General features: G+C 44.0%; 1 protein-coding gene across 8 annotated transcripts in view; it reads left to right on the top strand.

The window, feature by feature from the left end:
• The window catches only part of NDRG4 (NDRG family member 4), an 885,840-nt gene that overhangs the window by 732,619 nt on the left and 138,956 nt on the right, over positions 1-14,265 (top strand). For all 8 annotated transcript variants that reach the window (XM_085637547.1, XM_085637545.1, XM_085637548.1 and 5 more), the window contains one exon: positions 3,265-3,368. In XM_085637547.1, the coding sequence (XP_085493673.1) occupies positions 3,265-3,368 (104 nt within the window). The remainder of the gene's footprint in view (positions 1-3,264; positions 3,369-14,265) is intronic.

Here is a 14,265-nt window from a genome sequence, read left to right as displayed (position 1 = left end):
AGTGGCCTCGCAGTCTGGCACTGTCCGATTTGCAGCGCTGTCGCTCTCTTCCTTGTCCTGCAAATGGTTTGTAGAAAACACTCCTGAGAAACTCCTGGTAACCCCCTCCTGCCAAGAACCCTCTTTCTTCCGGCCACACATATCAAGAGAGGTTGGAAATGCTGAGGATTCCTCGGGACAACAAACGTCCGACTGGAAAAGTATCAAGCGATTCCCACTGAGAACTCCAGGAGTTAGTTGGGTGAGCAGCGCATTTTGTAAACATCATACACGGCCGCCCTTGGTAATGAAAAAATCAAGCCTGAAGTGGGGTGAAGCACGCCAATTTGCAAATAAAGGCGTTTTGCTTCATGCTCCAGAGCAGTGAAAACCGAGGCACTGTTACTAGCAGCACCAGGAAAACAAAGAGGAAAAGAAAGGCGTGCGGCGGCTGAAGTTAAAGCGTACTGCGCTGCCAAAAAAGAAGAAAGGAAGGTGCGCGACTGCAATAGTTAAAGCGTGCTGTGCTGCCCCCCCAAAAAAAACATGTTGTGCTTGCAATAGAAGAAAATCCATTAAGAAAATAGTGCTCATAGACGGGAAATAAAACATACTGAGTAACAACACAAGTAAAAGGGCCAGTCCCCATGGGAGGTTACAAAAGGCAGTACTAAGGAGGGACTGCTAAGCCTATTCACGAATCAAAAGCAACCATTTAGAAAGGAGAGTAACAGGAGCCAATTGAAAAGATGGGCCGAAAATGGGCGGAGCTTCAAGGCCATACTGAATACAGCATGTCTTGAAGAGACAGTGCAAGCGCTGCCTAGGCGAGACCTTTAAATGTACAATGCAGCACACATAGGAGTTACAAATCACCATTAGTGAATGTTTATGTTCAGGAAGGGACACCTTCCTGCACATAAACAATCATTCCCTCAACGTAGGCACCTGTGCACTATTGTGCATGGGTGCCTGCGTTGGCGCTAGGCAACTGAGTTTAGCGCTAGCGCCAAGGAAAATGCAGCCATGTGTCATGCTACTGTAAATACGGCGCATCCCTGTATTTTCAAAATGGCGGGGCGTGGCATTAGCAATTTTTGCTTAACGCCATGCTTCGTCATTCACTTGTAAATATGCTCCTCTGTTTCTCACACCTGCTTTGTATATGCGAGTGATCCATGTTTGTCTTTCACATTTTGTTAGTCCACCCAAGCTTAAAGCTCCCTGTCCTGCCATACTCCCAAATTCAGAGCACATCTTCCTATACTGCTGCTACATACTGGTAATGACTATCACCAAACTCTGCATGAACCAAAAATCTATTTAGAATGACCTATTTTTATAGTGGTTCATACTGCACTTCCAACATTTATAAGTACTACAAAGACCTAGTGATAATGTTAACTCAATTTACCAATACTCAGTTTACCAACATAGCATGGGCGCAAGGCTAAGCTGGCCTTGTTGGGATTTGAACTTGTGATGGGCAGATCACAGCATATGTCAGTGATGAATATTGATGCACTGAGCCATCTTGCTATCTTTTTCCCACACCATTACCATATTCTCTACCAGTGGCAGCTAGCTTAAAATAAAATGGTGGGGAGCAAAGGCACACAACCCACCAAACGCAGAGTCTAACTGCATGGCTCCTGAAGACAGAATTTGGTCATCTTGGAGTGCCATAAAAAACGATGGCAGTCCTCAGTGAGGCAAGCAATCAACTACTACGAAATGTTACAAAGTCAAATGAGAAAGATAGGAAAGATGCACACAATGGTGCCAGAGATCTATACTGCTTCAGGAGAGGACACATGAAACTAGCCATCTGATATTTTACACACCTGTTAGGGGAAAGCATAACTTATGCGTAGTTGAAAGTTCATTTAGCAGCTATAGTAGCCTACAGAAGGGGATGCATAGAGAGGTTTTTTTTCAACATCCCAGTAATTAAAAGGTTTCCGGAGGGGGCAGGATAGCGCTACCAAGGAGTGCGCCTACAACCACGGTAAATCTTAACGTTGTCCTGACAGAATTGATGACAGAACCATTCGAACAACTCCACAAGGCCACCTTGAGATTCATCCACTAAAAACCGCTTTTGTAACTGCCATGACGTCACTTTGCTGAGTAAGCGAGCTGCAAGCACTCACCATGCAGGAACTGCATATGCAAATACACAAGGATGGAGTAGTCAGGAGAACTGACCCACACTTCCTCCCGAAGGTCATATCCCACTTCCACATAAACCAAGCTATGCAGATACCAAGTTTTTTCCAAGAGCCAAAGACTCGAGCAGAAAGAGCATTATTCACACTGGACGCCCGCAGGGCAATAATGTATTACATGGAGAAACCAAAATCTGTCAGTAAGGGAAACCAACTCTTCGTAACATTCTCAGACAATGACAAAAGAGAACCAGTTACCAAGAACTCCATCGCAAGATGGATAACTCAGACTAATAAAATTTGTCACAAGAGAGCGGGCATACAGCTAGAGACAAAACCAAGAGCACATTCGACAAGAAAGAAAGCAACAATTGCCTTCATTGCCAACGTTTTAGTTAATGACATATGTATGGCAGCTACATGGTAGTCAGTACATAGGATCACAAAACAATACTGCATTGATGTACAAGTGAACAGAGAGACACAAGTGGGACAGAGAGTACTGAAACATCTGTTTACAACCTTAACCTCATCTCTAGCCCAGCCACCACAATAAAAAAAAATGCTGTGAAGTTAATGCACAGCATGTGAATACAGAAAAGATATATTCTGCAAAAAGCAATGGTTACTTACCTGTAGGAGCAGTTTTGCAGTTTGAAGAATTTATGGGATTCACATGCGACTCTCCCGCCTACCCAGCAAAAGAGGCAAGACAAGTAAACTTGTGATATTTAAGTACACCCAGGGAATTAATTATACAAACATTCCCAAAAAGAAATTGAAGATGGTTATCATGAGTGGGTATTTCCAGGGAGGGCCTTCTAATGTCAAAGGAGGCTGGAACAAGCATGAAATAGTTGGGACCGCCGACACCCAAAAACAAAACAAAAAAAAAGGAGAAAAGCAAAAAGGACTGCTATACAAAGGAAGAGTTCAGGATGCAACCAGTAGATGGCGTAATAATGCACAGCATGTGAATCCAGAAAATTCGTCAAGCTGCAAAACTACTCCTACTGTTAAGTCACCATTTCATTACTTGAAGTAGTTACCCTATTTTTCAGTCCTAATGTTGTTGCTCTTTTCTTGAACTCTCTTTACTTCTGTTCCCGGAGTGCAGGAGGAGATGATGAACAACACTGAGATGGTACAAAGTTACCGACAACAGATTGGCAGTGTCATCAATCAGTACAACCTGCAGCTCTTCTGGAACATGTATAACAGGTATTGTCACCTGGCACGGGAGAAACCAGCATGTGGATTGAACCAAATCTTTTTTCTCTCAACAGATGCATCCCAGGTTGAGTGCTCTACTCTTTTTGTTTGTGCATGCATGAGCCGAGTCGGCAGGGCATTGGCCGAAGTGCCATACCCAAAATCATACGGACAGTTCAGGGTAGAGGATGTGAGTGTGGAGATGCCGTTCACTAATATGTCTCATAGAAGCTGCTCAGTAAGTGGAGACGAGATCCCAGAATGAAAAAATCACGATCTCAGGATTCCAAACAAACTTTCTAAACATTCAAATCATGAGGAAGCAGCTAATTGTTTTTTTTGTTTCAAAAATAAGTTTATTAAGAGAGCTTAAAAAATAGAAGTACATAATGTAATGAGACAGTAAATAAAGACATAAATATAGATAAAACAGTTAAAGAGAAAAATGCAACAGTTGGGTGTAAATAACTGGTTAACATGGTTTAAAAGGGGAATATAAAAGATAATTAAACTAATACAATCGAAGAGATATTACATTTCCTAAAACGAAAATAGTGATGGTGCTAACATAAGTGAATTGATAAATCACCAAAATGAGGAAAGTCATGGAGGTTGAGAAATTTCTTATTGGATCAGGGTTTGGAAGAAAGAGAGCCTAGCTTGGCGTCTATGTACATAGTGACAGGTGACCATAAATTTAGACGTTTCAAAGTAATATGAGCATGGTGTACAAAGGCCGTATCCAATCTATGATTATGACAAACAGCGTAGCACCAAGCTTGGAAACATCAGTTGGTGAATTCTTTCCAATTTTTGGTAATTTGCTGAAAAGCCAATGTTAATAATAGGTCTGTAATCTTTGCGTTAAAATAACAATTGTTTCAAGCAGGAGACAAACTTTCCAAAAATAAGTGAATATTGGAGAAGGGGGTTTTGAACCAAAGATTGAATTTATTTAAGACCAAACACTTTTCCAAAAGTTATGTACATGAGGGCATGTGAAAAGTAAATGATATAAGTAAGCAGGTGTGGAAAAGCATGTCCAACAAGTATCAGGGAGTTTGGGATGTCTCTTATTTAAAGTCACTGGGCATATTAAAAGTCTATTATAGATAAAATAGAGTGTTTGTGTAGTGTTGGCTGCTCTGGATGACTTCCTAATTTTAGTCCAAATGTTGTTCCACAAAAGGATCGGCCAATTAGCTTCTAGATCACGCTCCCAAGATAGCTCTACTTTAGATTTATGTCTAGCAACATGGGAGGTGCATAAATGAGTATAAATAACAGAGGCTTTGGGACGGATTAGGGTTTAGGAACTGAGTATGTGCAGTGTGGATAGCTTGTATCAGAAGATTATATTTGGATTGATAGGCGGTGGCGAGATCAAAAAGTCGGCTAGCTTGTGAGAAAAGCATGACCCTATCTGGTACATAGAGATGATGTACCTAAATTAAGCCTTTATGTCTCCAAGCCTTCCAATAGAAGGGTTTACCGCGGATCAGTATCAACTTATTATGCCATACTTTGGAGTTAAGAAAAGAATCTGATTCTGAAGGCATTGGAAACGACCCGGAATCCAAGATTTTGTATGTATATTTAAGGATGGGAGTCGATAAGGATTGTGGTTTGCTAGAGAAGGATAAATACTCTTGGAATGAAAAGGGCAAAAAGAAAGAACATTCAAGTTCAACCCATAAGGGATTGTTAGGACAGGAGTCAGAGAGCCACTTTGAGGCTTGACGGAGAAAAAAGATTTAAGATATGCAGAAAAACAGAAAAGTTGACACCACCCTCCGAATTTGGCTGTGTTAATTTTTGTAATGACATGCAGGATCTTTTTTTGTTTCAAAGAAACAAAAATAATATAGAGGTTTTTTTTTTGGAGATGGTCACTGGAATATTGAAAATGGTGTATAGTATTATAGGTGTTAACATCATCTTAATGGTGTCTAAACGGCCCCACCAGGATAGTTGTAGGGGATGCCATTTAGTAGTTAATGTAGAAATTCTCTGTGTACACTCATCCATGCACATGGATATTGTAGATCTAAATATTTATGGAGTGAGAGTTCCATATAAAGTTTGAAGCAGCAAAATCATCTTTGAACGTGTATTTGGTTAGAGGTAGTATTTCAAATTTATCTTTGTTTAATTTGTAACCAAAAACAGAAGCAAAGGATTTGACTTCATGGAGGAAAGCAGGGATGGAAGACTGGGGTTGTGAAATAAATAATAGTACATCATCGGCATAAGCTGCCAGTTTAATTTGTTGTTGTTTAAACTCAAATCTATGTATATCTTGATGTTGACAAATTCTAGATAAAAACGGTTCCAAGGCAAAATGAAAAAGAACCGGGGATAAAGGGCACCCCTGATAATCCCCCCTACCAAAGTGGAAATACGTAGAAGTGTTACCATTTACACATACAGCTGCTCGTGGGTGCGAATAAAGAATCGAGATCCAATATGTGATCTTTGGACCAAAACCAAACCACTGTGTTTGAAATAAATAAGGCCATTGTATACGGTTGAATGCCTTCTCGGCATCCAAAGCCACTGCTGCTAGTGAATGAGGTAAGTGGAAGGATTTGGACAAAATGTAAAAAAATAAGCGAGTATTGGACGAAATTAGACAGCCTTTGAAAAATCCAGACTGCTTTGCACCCAGTAAATGGGGGAGGTAAGATTCCAAATGTAAAGCTAAGGCCTTAGACAAAATCTTATAATCAATATTGACTAGTGATATGGGTCTATAGTTTTTGCAATATTTTAGATCCTTCTCTTCCTTAGGAATTTGGCAGATTAGGGCGTCCACAAAAGAACCAGAGGATTCATCCGAGTGGAGAAAAAAGTCTAAAAGGTCACATAACTTAGGGAGAAGAAGCTGTGCAAAGTGTTTAAAGAATTTAACGGTGAACCTATCAGGACCTGGAGCTTTAGCTCTTTTAATTGTCTGTAACGCAGTGAGGAGTTCTTTTTGAGATAGGTCGGATTCTAAGGAAGTAAAATCTAATTGGGTATCAAAAGAGTGTTGAGTGTCTTCGAGAAACTGAGAAATGTGAAGTTCTGAGGGTTAGTTCTCTAGTGTGTATGCTGACCTGTAAAAGAGGAGAAACTCATGTAAAATTTCGGAATCTTTAAACTTCAATGTTTGTTGCTCATCCATAATAGACTCAATATTAAGCTTATTGTGTTTGACTTTCAAATAATTTGCCAATATTTCCTCAGCCTTGTTCTGGCCACCATAAAACCTTGTGCTAGACTTCAATAAATAAAGTGAGGCATTATTAGTCGATTGCTTATTAAATTGAAACTTGGCATAAATAAGCTCAGACAAGCAATCTTTCGACTTTGTTGAAAAGTTCTTTATCCTGGTTAGGATTTCTTTGTGTATTTTTTTGTGTGAGGCATTACATTTCTTGGAAACCAAACTAATAATAAAATCCCTAGCAGCTGCTTTAAATGTGCCCCATATAATATAGAAAGGTAGGGTATCTGATTGATTAAAAGAAAAATAGTCATTTAAAAAGGAGATAAAAGAGGAGGTAAACGTCGAATCCAAGAGAAGTGCGTTATTAAAACGCCGTCTTCTAGTTGTATTACGATTTTGCAAAGCATCCAATTGAATAAAAATGGGGGCATGATCGGAAATTAGAATGGAACCCATGTCTGCAGCTCCTAGGGACTGGGAGACAGTGTGAGATATAAAGAAATAATCTATTTGTGATTGGGTTTGGTGGGCTGGGAAGTAATAGGTGTATTCTCTCGTAGTGGGATTGCAAAGTCTCCAAGCATCAATGAGTTTAAATTGGTGAATATTTTGGACAACATTTTTGTGAGCAGTAAAGGAGGCCATTGAGCTACAATCAATGGATGGATCAACAACTTGATTGCAATCCCCCGTGAGGATAAATTTGTCATCAATGCAATGTGCAATTTGTTGCGTAAGGGACGTCCAAAAAGGAGAATCTCCAGCAGTAGCAGCATAAACATTAAGCAAAGAAATCGGAGCATTCCCAATCTGCAATTTAGTATATAACCATCTACCATCTTCATCGGAACTCTGTGAAAGAAGTTTAGCTCGAAGCGATTTACGGCAGAGTCAAGACTCCATTTCGTTTACCTTCTCCTGGAGAGAAGACGACCTCCCCTACACATCCCCCTTGTAATTTTACGGATTTAGTTGGACAGATAAAACCAATTGTCTTTTTATAGGAGAATTTAAACCTATGACATTCCAAGAGAAAATCTTTATAGACATGACATAAGCACAGATAAGTAAAAAAAAAAATCGTAATCTAGGCAAACCATCAATAAGTAAAATAAATAAACCATATATCAACCCAACCAAGCCAGAAAATAATAAAAACAATGCATAAGAAATAAGAAACGTAATTACAAATAAAGATATAGAACATTAAGTGTAGAGAAAGAAAAGGAATAAAGCTGAAAGATAGGATAGAAAAGTGGCAGGGGAAGAAAATAGAAGAGAGAAAAAAGGTATAAATATAAGAAAAGACAAAACATACCTAAGAGTACCATGGAGAGGTGTGGGGGGGGGGGGGGGGGGGTGAAACCACATGGATAGATGACACGCCCAAACACAATGGAACGTAGGGCAACGGGAAACCGCATCACAAAGGAAGAAGATACAAGGCGGGTATGAACAACAACCTACCTAAAATGGCAGTCCTCGCTGAGCTGAGGCAATGGTTTCCACCGCTGGAAGGTAGGTCGCGGACCTCAGAAGTGTCCGCCAAATTTATTTCCCGTGACAGTAGGACATCCGCAAGGAAGACCGCCTGTTGTGGAAATAGAAAACACTGTTGTAGTGCAGTCTGCCGCTCCGAAGAACCTCACTCGGGTGCCGCCATCTTCCGCGGGCGTCAAGCCACGCCCCAGGAAGCGACTCATTTAATATCAGTGCTTTCCTTTGTTTCATGGACTTGGCATTCAGTTTTTCAGAAAACTGAAGATTCAATAAAGAATTATAATATAATTCCATTGGGTTCATTCATTATTTGACCTCAACCCCATCTTTCTGTATTTAACCTATATAGTGTTAAGGAATTGGCACTGCAAGTGTGGGGCCATATAGCTGTTCTGTTTTTTATGACCATATAGAGGTGGATGAATCAGATGCTGATACCCGCCTACTGATACTGGCTTATAACTAGATTTACAAAATGTTAGTACCTCGGACAGTACTTCAGAGAGGGACATCCCTTACCTTTCTATTACTGCTTCAGAGGAAGTTTACTCATGTATACTTGTGGTATAAAAGGCACCAGAATCATTGGAATCGACCTTGCATGCCGCAGAGGTTAAGTCTAATATTTTTAATGAGATCTTGGACTCTTCATCCCAAGGGGTGGAGCCGTTGCTGCCATTAAATGACAAGCTCTCTGACCCTGTCATGGAGCCACAGGAAGAGGACTTATCAGGCTCTGGAGCTTACAGCCAGATGGCCCGTAGCCGTGCTTGGTGTCAGCAGAGGTCTGAGGCGGGGATAATGCTCTCTTTCCCTATTTTATTCCGTGCATGCGAGTTAACTCCTATAGGCAGGGCTTTAAGTGGGCCGGGTCTCACCGGTGCTGAGCACCGGCAGTTTTTTAAAAGGGGCCTTAAAACGGGTCCCTATCGGGCTCTCTTTTGTGCCTTGGCACAGGTGGTCCGTTTTTTTCCGGACTGCAGTGACAGCTGGCACATCAATGTGTGCACGCTAACACTGCTCAGTTCTCACTAGTGGAGAAGTTACAGCATGACTCATGCCAGGTGAGTGTTGTAGGGGAAGGGAAATCATTTACAGGGAGTCATTTTCTCTCATGGATTTCCCTTCTCTTTTTAACCCCTTCCCTGCTCATGACGGAACCGTTCCGTCATGAGCCACGGTTGCCGTGTGCTCATGACGGAACGGTTCCGTCATGACAATCCTGTCGGCGGCCGCTCCGCCTGCGCGGCGCTGTTTCCCCGCCTGTGCGGGGCGACAACGCAAATGGGCGGAGTCATGACGGAACCGTTCCGTCATGAGCACAGCTCAACTGTGGCTCATGACGGAGCGGCTCCGTCATGAGCACAGGCCCGCCGCGCTGCCCCCCTGCCCCCCCCAGCGCTGCAGCGGAATGTCCGCAGCAGCGAAGGGGTTAAAACCCAGGAGCAGCAACATTGTTGTGGTGTCACCATGACTGCTTTTTCAATATTATATACAACAAGCCTGCTTATTTACCTTATGCAACTAACAACCATTGACAAAGCCAATAGTCCTGACTTGTTGTAGGTATGATGTTACTTGTAGCATATATCTGGATGCAATTACAGGAATAGCAAAATACAAGTCGGGTGACACTCTATGCTAAGCACAGATTATTAGCTTAGGTGTTCGCCCCTTTGAGAGACCACCCCAGTTATTTCATCTCACTTAAAGCCCAGCCTATAGGTAAGATTGACAGAAACTAGTTACTGTGTTTGTCTCCGCCCACGTCGACCTTCAGACATGCTTTAACAAACTAGGACTGACATGCTACAAAAGCGCAGGAAAATATGGCCAGGTACGGCCTAGACCCCCTCTTCCTAATGACACAACCCCTACTAACATGGTCCCTTTTACCAGTGTCAGGATTACCGCCTCCCTTCCACCCCAAGGCGGTAAGTCATTTTCATACAAGACAAATTTTTGGATTGGGGGGTCGCTAAACCCCCGGCCGTATTTATTAAAATAAAAAATTAAAATTCGAAACAATTTTTTATACATTATTTACATAATACGCAGAAAGTCCATTGCATTACATTTGATTACATTGATAGGTACATATGTCATGTTGCTAACCTTAACATTTCTCTAATACATATATATTCCTATCCGATCTAGACATTACGTAATTAAATACATTTATCTTTCTGCGTATTTCTATTTGAGCCTACGGCAAGGTCAATGACTGGCACCAGATCCTGATTAAAAACTATGCCTGCCCTCCAACCGGAGTGCGCATGCGCAGGGGGCCCGTTCCCCGGAAGGTACTTCCCCCCCGAGCACCCCCATACGCCCAGCAGATTAACTCCATACGGGGCCCTTGCTGTTAAGCGCCGTTTACTTGTGCGCGAACGGGGCGGACCACCAGCCTACTGGAAAGCAGAACTTCCCTCCCCCGCACCCTTCCAGCCAACCGGCTGTAACTGCCCCTGGAGTTCCGTGAGAGACCACTTGTCCCTCCCCCTTGGGCGACCCCATTCAAGAATGGCGCCGCCCCCTAAGGACCTTAAATTTACTCCTCACCAATCATGACCTTACCGCCACAGGCTTGCATACTTGCCCGACTATCAGGCCCCCCCCAAAGCTCACTGAAAGGTCATGCCCTGTCCCTATACCCAACTAACCAGGCCAGAAGATTCTCCATGAATATTTCATTTTCTAATTTGGACAAATGGACGCCGTCTTTTAAGAAGCACAGCTCCCCCCAAATGCACCCATGGGCTATAGGCTGTCGATGTGGAGCCCTGAATAACCTTGCCAATTCGTTATTAATTCTTTTCACTGAGAGGTTCAATGCCCTCACAGACTCACCTCCCCGCCACTGGAATCTCGTCACCATCTGTGACCAAACGAGGGTAAACCCTGGGAATAGACGTGCCAACCAACCCACTTCAGTGATTAGTGTTTCGACCAGTCCCCGTCTACCCAGGTGTACCAAATCGTACTCCCCCAAGTGCAGGATAATAATGCTCGGGCTAGCCCTTTCCCTGTCTAGCAGATCTAACACAAAGCTCCTGAATTGACCCAAGCGCAGCCCCCCCTGTCCATGGGATGATAACCTAAAACCTGCCTCCCTCGCTCTCCTCTCGTAGTTGCCTGAAAGAAAAAAGTTACTTAGACGTCTCACATATGAATGACCAATAACCCACACGACATGTGTTCCTCGGTCCCGGGCTTGCACTCGTTCTTGCGCTGATCCAAGATGCTGCTGTGCCGTTGTCAGTTTCCCTCCTGCGTGACAGGCTTGAGAGACTGTAAATTAAGCAGAAAAGAAACCCAGCATCAGAACAAACTATCTGACCAGTTCTCATAGCATATGCAGCCGCACATAGCGCTTATAGCAATTGGATGACCACCTGCCAATCTTCTGCACATCGCTCCTGGTAAAACCCCTCCTATCCTGAATGAATGTGTGCCAAAGCTGCTGGGATCTAGCCTTGCTTTCTGCACCGCCATGTCCAGGACCCTCTTAAATTGAAACTTCGTGAGTGGGGTACCATCAGCATGAATTAACAATGGCCCCCCTGTCTTCCAGGGTCTTTGCCTCAAAAAGGCCTCCAGGTCGGTGATAGGGCAGCAAATGCACCCCTGCGCCTGGTGCAGTACCACCCCCTCCTCACGGGCCTCTTCGTCGGTCTTAGATCTCTGGATAGATATGAACAAGGAGTCGCTTTGGATCCTCTCATGGCTAAACTGCAAACCACCCTGTTGATCTTGCTTGTTTTTGGACACCAACGCTCCAATTCTGAATGCGCTGTAAAATGCAAGTGAGAACGCCGCATGGAATAAAAGTGCTTCCGCCTCACTGTTGCAAATCTGGCTAAGGGTCCCCAGTATAGATCCCAGGAGGTTGACCCCTATAGGCCGCCTTGAGTCCCGTTGTGACCCCTGGAGGCGCTGCCAACCCTTGAGAGATTTCCTGACTGTGAAACCATTCGTAGGGCCACCCTACCCTTTGCTTGCACGAAAAAGGAGATTGCTGCTACATGCCTCCTTGCCACTGAGTGCCCCTAATCTCTCAACGCCCCCAGGTAAGAGAGCACAGCTCAAGTATTATGCCATCTCTCTCCCCACTCCTTCCCTAAAAAGGTACAGTATGCCCAAAATGCCCCTTCGTAGGCCTTCTTGGTCTTGGAAGGTAGGCTAGCTGCCACGAGTTCCGGTAGTTGGGGGCATCAAGCTGCCAAAGTCGTTCTGGGAAGGGTGTCTTTTTTTCTGCCGCAGCTGGGAGATGTGCCCTGAATACCTGCATCTTGAAGCGAGAGAGAGCATCAGCAGCATGATTCAACACCCCTGGGACATGCTTAGATGTTTATTTTAGTTCGTGATTTACTGTGTACTCACACATTGCATTATACTGCCACCTACTTTTCAGATCTGCCATCGTACTCGAGCTTTCTAGCACATTTTATCTCTGCGGATATTGGTGTATGAACCCAAATACCACTCGTTAATTATTTTCCCACCTTTTCGGTCCCTCTGGATATTGTGATGATCCAAAATAGACCGGATTGTGGTGTATTTAAAGGACTCAAAGGATTCTACTCGAAACTTTTTTTTTTAGTAGGTCGAGGACGTCAACATCGCAGTCAAGAAATTAACGGACCTGAGGCCCAATCTGTTCAAAGGCAGGTCGCATGTAAAGTGTGACTTTTATTTTTGGTGATTTTTACTTTTTTTGGCAAGTTTTTTATTGTGTCGACGGAGGGGAAACCTTCTACCTTTTTAAGGAATATCACAAAACTGTCTCCCAGTTGGCCAAGGCAAGTTAAACTTTCCAATGCACGGTCTTCTGTGCCCGTCCAGGCCTGGACAGCCGCAGTGCCACGGCCCCATGTCGGGTCACTCACTGTTGCCCCTCCATCAGCTGCTACCGCACCGTACTTCACAGCACGGTAGAACCTTTTTCCTGCTCCCACTGTCACTTTACCAGCAGCAGCTCTGCACCACACACTCCACTCACTCAGACTCTCACGTCACCCTCTCACAGCCTCACCACACCCAGCACCATGCCTGACCCAGAGCATACCCTCAGAGCCATGCTCCTAAACACTTGCTCACTCAAAAACCACACCATCGAAATTTGGGACCTCCTCAGGAACAGCACTCCAAACCTCCTCTTCCCAACAGAAACCTGGATGAGCCCCGCCTCAGCTCCCGACATTGCTGTGGCCATCCCAGCAGGATACAAATAGCATGCCACAAACCCGGCAGAGGACTCACCATCATCTACAAAGACACCCTCAAATGCACAACCACCACTGGCTCAGACATCACTTTCATGAAACACATGCACTTCAGTCTGTAAGCAAACTAAACCCGCACCCTCAAGATCACCCTAGCTTGCAGACTACCCAGTCCACAAGGCAACTTAAGCAACCTAATCTCAGAATTTATCCCCCCCCTCACCATAAACTCCAAGACCTTCCTACTTCAACTTCCACCTGGAAGACCCCTCCAGTCACTGCTCCTCCTACCTCCTTGAGAGGCTACACAACACAAGACTTCCCCAGCTCGTCACAGACCCTACACACAATACAGGACACACTTTGGATGTAATCTTTGCCTCTGTCAACAGCATCTGCTACCGCTCTGCCTCCCACTCCCATGGGCCAACCACTACATTATCCATTTCGATATCTCCACACCGCAAGCCAAACATCCAATCAACACCAACCAGCACTGGAGCAGAATAATAGAAACAGACTTGTGCTACTCTCTCAAAACAAATCAACCCACCACAACCAACAACCTTGCTGAGAACATCACCAACTTCAACCAATAGATCTCCAACTGTACTGACTTTCTTGCACCCATCAAAACTCATAAACATCACAGACCCAACAACTGAGCCTATATCAATCAATCAATCATGTGTTTGTAGAGAGCGAGTACTCACCCATAAGGGTCTCAAGGCGCTGGGGAGGAGCAGGATCCAGTCCATCAAGGAGGACGTCTGTCGAAGAGCCACGTTTTGAGGTTTCTCGTGAAGGTAGGAAGTGATGTTGTCTGTCTGAGGTGGAGCGATAGGGCGATCCAGGCTTTGGCCTCGAGAAAGGAGAAGGAGCGGCCTCCTGATCTGGTCTTTCTGGCACTGGGAACCACGGCGTAGGAGAGCTGGACTGATCGTAGGGTTCTTTGGGTGCGTGAAAGTTG

Source organism: Triturus cristatus, chromosome 12 (genome assembly GCF_964204655.1).
Source record: "Triturus cristatus chromosome 12, aTriCri1.1, whole genome shotgun sequence".
In the NCBI taxonomy this organism is placed as follows: domain Eukaryota; kingdom Metazoa; phylum Chordata; class Amphibia; order Caudata; family Salamandridae; genus Triturus; species Triturus cristatus.
Note: the sequence above shows the minus strand (reverse complement) of the source record. Positions and strands in the feature narration are given on the sequence as shown.